This window comes from Hippichthys cyanospilos, chromosome 11 (assembly GCF_059441005.1).
Source record: "Hippichthys cyanospilos isolate Australia breed blue-spotted pipefish chromosome 11, RoL_Hcya_1.0, whole genome shotgun sequence".
Lineage (NCBI taxonomy): Eukaryota > Metazoa > Chordata > Actinopteri > Syngnathiformes > Syngnathidae > Hippichthys > Hippichthys cyanospilos.
The window spans coordinates 6,863,564-6,874,689 of record NC_142379.1 but is presented as its reverse complement, the minus strand read 5'-3'; the positions used below and the strand labels follow the sequence as shown (position 1 = coordinate 6,874,689).

Genomic DNA, 11,126 nt, shown 5'->3' with positions numbered 1-11,126 from the left:
TGAAAATAAATTGCTTCACCTAGGTCCAACGTTCGAAATAAACAGATGTGTTTGTGGGTAGTTTGCTCGTTTAACTCCTGTAGAACTGGAAATACTGGTTTAATTAAAAAAATGTGCACGCGTTCAGACAGGCACCTCTACTGACACCTAAAGTCGTCTGGTTGGGTCCTTTTCACCGTAGTTAATAGGAAGCTGACTAGAAAACATGCCGACTGTCGGTGTAAAAAGGGATCTGCTCTTTAAAGCCTTAGGAAGAACCTACAGTAAGGGGCGCTCATTGAATAATTAAAAGAGGAAAACTAATATGTTGTATATGCTTTCCGTTACCCTAACGCATGAGCACGATGAGTGTATACTAAAGTGCAGCCATTAGCAGCTCACGCACTAATTGAACTAGTTTGAATTAACAAATTTACAATCGTCGGATATCTTACATAATTGTATATAAACCAACGTGTATTCGTTATTTGGTAACAGCAAAGTTGTTTGACTACTTCTTTTGGGCTCTTCTCGAGTTAATGTCAATGTCATTGCATCATCCTCGGCGCGTCATAGAGCCACGCTTGCTGCATCGTAAATAATGCAAACTTGCAGGGGCCGATCGATATCCCCACACAATTTTATCCCACAATACATGTCAACCAATCTGTGGAAGCAAATATGAATTCCACTAAACGCGAATTTCCAAATCATCTCTGAATTTTTTATGAGTTTTTGTAGACTTTGTTCTATACACAAATGCATTAAAACTAACAAAAGAAGTAAAGTAAAAAAGAAGCAAGAAAATTATCGGTGTGCTGCAAAACTTTGGTGCATTCGGTCGAACATAACGTAATCATTTATTTCCACGAATATGTGGGAAAAATGCTCATATTAGCTTTTAAATTAAGCATTCTTGCATTGGGAGCCTGTTACACCATTATAAACGTTTTTTGTTTGTTTTTTCCTGGCGATATTCACCCTGAAAATATGGAACACCTAACAACCGCCTGATTGTTAATGTCTTGTATTCTTTCCTTTCAGCTGATGAAGAATTTGACGAACTGTGTTTTGAATTTGGACTGGAGTTGGATGAAATCGTAAGTAATAGATTGTACTTTTCAATTGCTATTACAGTATGTGAGACCTGAGAAAATAATGATATATACCTGACTCATCCATTAGAATATTTAACTTTTTTTCCATTAAGAACCTAGTCTCGAAAATATTTACTGCATATAAATTACTTCTTAAGTATTTTATTGCAATTGTGACTTGAAAAAGTACTCAAAGTGTTCAAAGGTTTGTGGAGTTCTTGGTCTTGAACTCTGACGTATCAAAAATAATGTGTTACTGATTCCAATGCAGACCTCTGAAAAGGAAATAATCAGCCGAGAGCAAGGTGATGTCAAGGCAGCAGGAGCGTCTGATGTCGTCCTTTACAAGATCGATGTGCCAGCAAACCGTTATGACCTTCTGTGTTTGGAAGGTTTGGTTCGTGGGCTGCAGGTCTTCAAGAATAAGTAAGACTGTCGAGTAGAGTGATCCTATTGGTGAACGAATTGTTGTATTTTCCAGATAGTTAGACAAAAGAGTTCATTGTAAACAAAAGTGATATTTTTCTGTCCAGAATGGAGGCACCTCGGTACACACGTGTCAGCCCTGTCAGTGGGGAGCCTCAGAAGCTCATTATCACCAAGGAAGTGGGTAGCAAGAGTCATCATTTTTACTCAAAGATTGATTGAAAAATATTTCAAGGGTTTTAAGTTGCATGTTGTTATGCACAGACGGCATCAGTGCGCCCATATGCTGTGGCAGCAGTATTGAGGAACATCACATTCACACAGGAACGTTATGATAGCTTCATTGAACTGCAGGAGAAACTCCATCAGAACATCTGCAGGTGAGACAGCTGTTTTTTTGTTTGTTTTCTGTTTTACATGACAGCTTGTCAGAATAACTGTCGTATCCCCTTTTGCACCGGGCAGCTTTTGCTCTCTGTTTTATTACACTGATTCCAAATAGGGAATGGAAATTGACTCAAAAATCGGAAATTAGTTTGCCTGCTTCTGACATACTATCAGAAGCAAAACATCACTTTTGTGTGTAGAGCAAGGGACATCATAACTTTTACATGATCCTCTCCATGTAAGTAATATTCCTGTGTGTTGACAAGGATGGACTTGGACATTGAACCAGTCTGCCCGCTTCTTTTATTGAAAATAAGGCCGTAATAACCTCAGCGAACACGAGCTACTATATATGTGTGTGTATATGTATATATGTATAGATAGATAGATAGATAGATAGACAGACAGACAGACAGACAGACAGACACACACACACACACACACACACACACACACACACACACACACACACACACACACATCACTCATGTAAAAATCCTTTTGCAGAAAGAGGAGCCTTGTGGCCATAGGGACTCATGACCTGGACACCATCTCAGGTCCTTTCACGTATACAGCTAAAGCACCCGGAGACATCAGCTTCAAGCCTCTCAATCAGACCAAAGAATACACTGCCACACAACTCATGAGCCTCTACAAGGTAATTAGCTACATAGCTACCGAATCATGGTTTCTAGTCTTTGTTTTATCCTTGCTTTGTCAAGCCTCTTTTTGTCCTTTCCTGACAGACCGACAGCCATCTGAGACATTACCTTCATATTATTGAAGACAAGCCCGTGTACCCCATTATTTATGACAGCAATGGTATTGTTTTGTCTATGCCTCCTATCATCAATGGTGAGTATTTACTGTATGCATTTTTCACACATTTTTCAGTCGTTTTAATTGGACAGCCGCAAAATGCAGTCAATTGTTCAGATTTAATCGTGCCATTCCATTTGTTTTTGCAGGGGATCATTCCAAAATTTCCCTGAAGACAAAGAACGTCTTTGTGGAGTGCACAGCTACAGACCTGACCAAGGTATTAACCCAGAGAAATGTTGTTGCCCATGCTGCATTCTCACGACGACTTAAACCTTGCCTATTTCCATCAGGCGAAGATTGTGTTGGACATGATGGTGACCATGTTCAGCGAGTATTGTTCACAACCATTCACGTGAGTTAATCATTTCAGATCATGAAAATGGCTTATTATTTAGTGGCATAAAGTGAAGAATATAACTGTAAAGGCAAATTCTTCATTCAGTCATTCACTTACAGCCTCCACTCTATTTAGTGATCTCAGTGCGGCTGCTTTCCATCAGCTGTCAGCTAGACCCAGTTATAAGCAGGAGAACATCCTCTCGTGTGCTTTGTTCAATTTTAAATTTTTGTTTTGGTTTGCATTGCTGTACTGAACCAGACTTCACTGCACAAAAATTAGATGCACACACTGCATCGCTTTCAACACCCAAGATGTTTTAGCTTCGCTTTTTTGTTAGGTAAAATTGTCTTTTTTTTTGCCATACAGGTGTAGTATGATTAATAGTATAATATAGTCATCTTGAAGCTCTTTTATGTGAAGTACAATTCACAATGTATGTAACTTACTCAAAAGTGTTCGTGCTCAAAATGCTCTGTGTCAAGTGTCGGGCTGAATATGATATTTAGTTTTGACTTTTGGCCTGAATCTAACTTTCAAGATGTTGTCGATCGTTTTCATCTGCAACATCTTATCATCTGCAGCTATTTCCACTTGATATCTGATGGGCATAGGTCACTTACCTAGGCTAGTTCACGATAACACATTTTTTTTAGAAAATGTTCACAGAAACTACTGAAATTATGGAACAGCAGCGTAATTTGAGGTCAGTAAAACTAAAATGTGAAATAATAAAATGTTAGATCAAAAATATATATGTTGCAAGTAAAGCATGCTCTGTTCACAAAAATCCCACATGAGCAAATACTGCTTTTTTGGCACAGATGTAGATTCACTCATACACGTGATTTGTGTGAAAAATAACCATTGCATTAAAATTCCCACAGCCTATCTCAATATATGTTAAATAGCTGCACCTATTTTGCTATAAAGCTGGCTCATGGTTGCCATGTAGACGCAGACGTAGGAAGCATTTAAAAAGCTGATTCAATTTGTGTTTGTTTTTTTGTTTTTTTAATTCCGATTTTTCATTTCGCCTCAGTGTAGAAGAGGTCGAAGTTGTGAACACTACTGGCACGACCTGCAAATATCCGGTAGTGTTATCTTTAATGGTCTTCCAAACCCATTACACACATCTATCTCCCTTCTCAATTCCAATGCTCTCATTGTATGCCTTAGGAGCTGGCTTACAGGAAGGAGAAGCTGTCCAGCAAATTTGTCAACCAAAAAGTTGGCATCAAGTAAGAACTTGCTTGCTATTTTCCAACTTAACCTTGTGCAGTATTATGATCATTTTTGAGTCATTATCGTCCACATCATTTTCGCCGTATTTTACCCAAGGGGTCGCGCTATTCTGGCTGTGTGATAACTGTGGGCGTACCATGTTGACTTTTGACATGTTGTCACTATCTGGGTGAGATTTCAGCTCCCTGGTCCCTTCCTTTCAGTGCTTCCCCGTTGGTGTAAAAATCAAAGAACTGGGCAAAATACTGCACAACGGTTAAAAGGATTTCAATATGTTTACTTAGAGCAGAAACTGTTCTTAGGATCCTCTGACTGGTGACTGTGAATTTTTCTTTTTCTTCTCAGCGAGTCAACAGAGAAGATCGCCCAGCTGCTGACCCGGATGTGCCTGCGATCTCGGGCTACTGGCGTTGGTGATGAAATCGAGGTTGAGATCCCACCCACCCGCTCAGATGTCATCCATGCCTGTGACATCATGGAGGATGCAGCCATGGCTTTCGGCTTTAACAACATCCCCCGCACCACACCGCAGACCTACACCATTGCCAACCAGGTAGGCAAGTTCACCAAGTGTGTACGATACATGTCGACGACTAATATCAGCACCTGTAAATCCTTGCATTCTTTTCTGTGTGATAACAGTTTCCACTGAATAAACTGACGGAGCTTTTAAGGCATGACCTCGCAGCTGCTGGGTTCACAGAAGCTCTCAATTTTGCCTTGGTAATACACAAAACAATTCAGACACATTTTTGCGCTCAGAACAAAAAGGCGGGAACACAATCTCTCATCTTCTCCTTTAGTGCTCCAAGGAAGATATTGCGGACAAGCTAGGTAAGAAGATCGCAGAGACCAGGGCGATACACATCTCCAATCCCAAGACTGCTGAGTTTCAGGTCAGTGATAGGGAAGATAAATCATAAGTTGTTAAATGTTTTAACCGCTCCATGCCTGAAAAGCCAATCAGGCGTTTGGTTTAATAGCAATATTCTGTCACTCCACCAGGTGGCGCGCACTACCCTGCTGCCAGGTCTGTTGAAAACAATTGCAGCCAACAGAAAGATGCCCCTTCCCCTGAAGCTGTTTGAGATATCTGACGTGGTGCTGAAGGATGAGACTAAAGGTATCCGTCTGAACGTGTCAAGTGATTAACATGCACAATGTGTGCTCGGGTTACAGATTTGGTCATGTGAAAATGTGTTTGGGACGAACGTTCAGCTTCCAGTTGCTTAATTCTTCCTGGCGTTCGTTCTCAGTCACCATATTGTAGTTTGCAAGTTTTGTCTGATAGCATAAACCTAATGAATTTGGTTATATTAAGATTTGATGCCATCCATTTAAAAATACCATATGAATAAAAAAGGCTCCTGCTAGCCACTTGTTAGCAATCTGACTGACCATAGCTAGTTTTGTTTTTTATATAAATTTTCACAAACCTTTTCCCTGCCTATTCCCATAAAAAAGTAGTTGACATCAACTGATGTCAATGGCACTCTTCAGTGGGTTGACATCCTTTCTCAAAGAGTTAAAATTGCCAAAATATTATCATCATATTGCAATATCAGTAGTATATCGCATCAAAAGCATTACTTTTCGCCAAACTCAGCCAATCACAGCATTGTGAACTTTGTAGTTTGATGCTTTGCGCCACTGATCATCATGAACTACATAGACCACGATGCATTGTGCCACTGAGCCTATTGACATGACTTTCTTTGTTACTGCTGTTACTTTGTAATTATACAGCGTAATAAGATTTTTTATATTGTAAACTAGGCAGAGAAATTGTTTTGCATATCAATGAAAAAAAAAAACACGTCAATTTTGACTATTATTTAAAGCTCTTTTTCATCGGTAGAGTCTCCATTTTCTAAATAGGCAGTAAGGAGCCACTCAAGTCATGCAGAGTATGTAGACATTCCGTATGATAGATTATATCTAAACCTCAATGAGGCAAAGAATATTTATGTAACAAAATACCATCATATTTCATATTTTTCGCTACACTCCTCTAACAACCAGATGTTGGGGCGAGGAACAGCCGACATATTTGCGCCGTATACTACAACAAGAGTCCGGGCTTCGAAGTGATCCATGGTCTGCTGGACCGTATCATGCAATTGCTGGCAGTGAAACCCGCCCGGGGAGAGGGCTACCACATCCAAGCTGCAGACGGTATGGACCTCACTCTTTCCCCTACATTTCCTAAAAATGAGTGTTAGATTTGTTGAACAATCGAAATCCATCACGTGTGTGGATATGAATGTAAATGGTTCTTTACGCCCTGCTATTAGCTGGCAACTGGTCCATGATATACCCCGCTTCTTGCCCAAATTCAGCTCGGGTAGACAATAGCAAGTTGAGACCCTGATGAGACTTTGGGTTGAAAAATACATTCATAGCCCATCCGAACAAATTTTCAGTCTTATATACATTTATACATGTTCATTCAGTTTAGGCCTCCCTCTTATTGCCCTGGTTTCCACTCACAGCTTCCCTAGTCATTTATCGCTTCTCCCCTTGACAAGCGAGCTCCAAGGGCGCACTGCAGGATATCCGCACAGCAAATCAATTGGGCTCAGGTATCCAAGTGAGCAGAGGGAAAGGTAAATGCAATTCAAGGAAGAGCAGCATGCGAAGGAGAGAAACAGAAGGGGTGCTGTCAGTGAAGCTGAAGGTGCTCTCAAGGATGGTCAAGAGAGCGTATAAATTTTGCAGAGTGGAGAAAATATGGGAGTCACGTCCCCCGTGCTGCGGTAAAAACGGCAACTCGGACAGTCGGGCATGACCGCTCACATATGCGTCCAGTCCGCCGCAGTGCCCAAAATCCTCTTTGACTTTGTTACCTTGTTTCTTTAAAACTATTACAACGTCCAGAGATGAACTCGCCTGCTCCTCGTAAGAAGGCTCCATCTTCTGGGGCGGGCATTGGCAAACTACGGCCCGTTAAGCTTTTTAATCTGGCCCTCCGAACGTGAAGAAATTATCGGTCAGGAAGAGAGTCATTGTGTTACTATCTTGAAGCATAGCGCAACTATCGGTGCTTTAAAACAGTAGCTGTTAGCAATTTTTAAAAAAGTTGTCTTTTATTCATTTTAATTTTGATGATGAAACAATAAAATATTGTAATTATATTCATGGGACTTGGGTAACACTGTTGTAATGCATTTCAATGATTTTCTATTGAAACTAAAACACGTTTTTTAGATATAACACATTTTTTTTTCCACTAATGAGGTCGTTTCTCAAAACACTCCGCGTCGACTCCTGATCCCGCCCTGATGTCAAATTTTAGATGCCTTTGGGGCAAAACGTTTGCCCACCCATGATCTAGGGCAAGCGGGTAGCGCAGCTACCATTCCAGAAGTACAGTGAATATTTGAGATCTCACAAACGTGTATTAGCAGTGAAAACAAATTAGATAGATGGACAAGGTTCATATTACTGTCCATATAACGTTTTGTTTCCATTTTTTTTTTGCGAAAATTAATTTAAACTGAACTATTTTGATACAGAAAATGCTTGTCTTATCTTTCTGCAAGTATTATACTGTAAGCAGTGAGCTCTGGAAAGCCATTAGCGGACCTTGGTAGAATGCCATGTCTCTTGTGCGTGGGGATGTTGTCATAGCAACTCCCGCATCCTGTGAAATCCATCATAAATCTGTCTGACTACTGGTCACTATTTTTAAATGGGTTGAGCCAATTGTCGGTCTCTCTGTAAACGGAAGATAGCTTTGGCACAAATAGAATTGTACTCTCATTTGATTCACATGAAGAAATCTTTGCGAAAGTGACAAGGTATGAAATCCAATTATGGTCGCACGGCCTCGGAGGTATTTGCTACAGAGTAATGATCTGTGACATTTTTTTTTTTTAATAGCTTGCTGCTCGGTGATGTCGAACAAAAGACGTCTACTGAACTAGCCAGCCCGCCAAAGCTCTGCAGCTCTAATCACCGAATGTCTGCAAGTCATCCCCCTGCACTCAGTTCTCAAGCTTTAAGGTTCAAAACGGGTTCGAAGAGAGCTTAACGGTGAAGGATAACGTGGGAAAACGATTGACCGATGAGGCAAAAAAAAAAAGACCACATTGTCATTTGCAAATATGAATGGGCTGACTCAGAATCTCCGTAACACAGATCCCACTCAAAATGTGTTTTGGTTTATACGTATTGCAGTGCATGCTGTATTTCCATGCGCAATATTTTACATACAAACTGTGCTACATGTGCAGAAGTACTGGAGCAAAAAAAAAAAAAAAAATGGATGGTGGCGGAATGTCTCCGGTGATAAAGATCATTAAAGTAGGAACGCTAGCTTTGAAAATTTATATCCATTCCCACGGTCATTATAATCAGGATATGCTTTATCAGTTTATCAGTAATGTTGTAGTAAAGTCATAATTGCTGTTATTTCATTTGTCAAGTCGATGATAAAGCAGTACAACAACATCAGCATCAGTGGTTTAATGTTTTGTCAATGATAACATAGTTTTTCAACCAAGCATCCCTTAAAGGGACAACGTGTAAGATTTAGACTGTTTTTCGTTACGGACAGCAGGAAGTGCTGCAGGTGCTGCATTTGCCATTGTCCATAGCTACAACAAACATGGCCGCCTTCGGAGGAGAACTGCGATTTTATTTCAAACATACTGCTGGTCTTCAAGAACACATTAATTTGCAAGTTTTTGAAATTTATAATCTTTTCATTTTTAATGAAAAACACAGTCCATATCTTACACAGTGTCCCTTTAACCAATGCTAAGCATCTGTGGGTTAAAAAAAAAACACTTAAGACAAGAGTACTGTGCCATCTATGTCTGACTTGTTAAACCTAGGAATTACATTTATAGTGGTATCTCTAAGCGTATTTTTTTCAGCAAGTAGATCTTGTTTTTTCATCTGTTTTATTTCTAATTTTTGTTACTTTGTCACTAATAACAATGCGCACCCATATAAAACACAACAAAAGTCATGCAATTTTTTACAAGGGAGACACTCTAACACAATTTAGCAATAAGTCGCTTCATGTTCCAATCACTTTGCTTTTAATTTGAAATGAAAAATGTACTGTTCCTGTCACAGCATTAAAAAGCATTAAATTAGATTTTCCGATCCCGAATCTCATTGTCGTGTTAGTGGCGAAATTAAGTGAGTGATATTGATTTGCTCCCTCTCGTTTCAGATTGCACTTTTTTCCCCGGGCGTTGCGCAGAGATCTTTGTCCATGGAAAAAGCGTTGGACACCTTGGGGTCCTCCACCCACAGGTCATCAACAACTTTGAGCTGACGATGCCCTGCTCCGCCCTTGAGATGGACATCGAGCCTTTCCTGTGAATTTCTCTTTTTCTTTGTGCTTAAAGCATTGCCATTCATAAGAAGCGGTTGCGGAAACACATTTGAGAATATGCCAGTGAATAAACACAATTAAAAAAAAAAAGCATTTTCAATTTTTCTGCTAACGTCATTAAGCCTGCTTATTTCCACTTTCATATTCTCCCTCTAATGTTTGTGTCAACTAACTTTTAGGATTGAGTGCTCTTTTTTTATTGGGTGAATGTGTTTCTATTCTAAGCTCCTGTTTTGTCGCTTCTGGTTTTCCTAGTGGCCGCACGGCTGAAACGAACCTCACGCATGAGGTCCCCCTGCAGGAAGTTATCACACACAGGTTCCCGCAAAGTGTTGCCTCCTCCAAAACTGTTTTTGGAGACTTGAGCACACCCAAGGCTCTCAAAGCCCTCAATGACTTCCTGGCGGATAAAAGCTACGTTGAAGGCTTTGTAGCTTCTCAAGCTGACGTGGCCATCTTTGAAGCTGTCTCTTCTTCTCCCTCGCCGACTTTGTGCCATCTGCTGCGCTGGTACAACCACATCAAATCCTTCCGCCGGCAAAGAGCTGACCTCCCTGTCGTCAACAAGCAGTTTGTGCTGCCAGATACTCCTCCCACGTCCACCAACAGCGACGAAGACGTAGACCTCTTCGGCTCAGACGACGACGGTGACAGCGCAGAGGCGGCGAAAATGAAAGAGCGGCGGCTTGCGGAATACGCGGCCAAGAAATCCAAGAAACCAGCTGTCGTCGCCAAATCCTCCATCCTTCTTGACGTCAAGCCCTGGGATGACGAGACGGACATGGTCAAGATGGAGGCGTGCGTCCGCAGCGTTGCCATGGACGGACTGTTGTGGGGGCAGTCCAAGCTGGTCCCGGTGGGATATGGGATCAAGAAGCTTCAAATAGGATGTGTGGTGGAGGATGATAACGTGGGCACGGATCAGCTGGAGGAAGCCATCACTGCATTTGAGGAATATGTTCAGTCTGTGGACGTGGCTGCCTTTAACAAGATCTGAATGATACGGATGTTGTCTTCACGTTGAGAAAACCAGGATCGGCCATGTAGGAGAACCTGCTCTTAAGAAAGCTTATCGATGTGCAAACTGAGCAATCTCAGCCTTTGATTCAGATCAGTTCAGCCTCACACACACACATATATAGTGAAATGTGTGATCATTTTGTGCTTTTTCTATACTGTGCTCCCAAATTACAAAGCAATTTCTGAGCTATCCATGTCCCGAGTGTGAAAGAGTTTTCGCCAATAAAGCTTTCTTAACTTTGAATGCTTTGTTTTGTGTGTATTTCCTATGAGGTGAGGATTAGGGTTGTTTTTGTCCTCGAGTGAAGCTGATAAGGAAAGCATGCTGTGCAGTTATCTTACAAATAAAGTCTGACAGGCATGCCAGCATTCTTTTAAACGTCACTGTTCACCTGAACATTGGCGGTAGATGACTTGTTGAAACTCGCAAGATAATTGTAGTTTACCTCTTGAGTCAATAGTC

The 11,126-nt window shown here is 40.9% G+C and overlaps 1 protein-coding gene across 1 annotated transcript; it reads left to right on the top strand.

The window, feature by feature from the left end:
* The first annotated feature begins 135 nt into the window (after positions 1 to 135).
* On the top strand, positions 136 to 10,907 carry farsb (phenylalanyl-tRNA synthetase subunit beta). Its single transcript, XM_088427851.1, has 18 exons — positions 136 to 263; positions 1,024 to 1,079; positions 1,348 to 1,502; positions 1,610 to 1,682; positions 1,767 to 1,882; positions 2,397 to 2,547; positions 2,636 to 2,744; positions 2,858 to 2,928; positions 3,002 to 3,063; positions 4,091 to 4,142; positions 4,228 to 4,289; positions 4,639 to 4,846; positions 4,936 to 5,016; positions 5,097 to 5,189; positions 5,299 to 5,416; positions 6,316 to 6,468; positions 9,479 to 9,626; positions 9,899 to 10,907. Exons 1-18 carry the CDS (start codon positions 206 to 208, stop codon positions 10,638 to 10,640), a joined length of 2,508 nt encoding a protein of 835 aa, XP_088283977.1. The 5' UTR covers positions 136 to 205; the 3' UTR covers positions 10,641 to 10,907.
* The last annotated feature ends 219 nt before the right edge of the window (positions 10,908 to 11,126 follow it).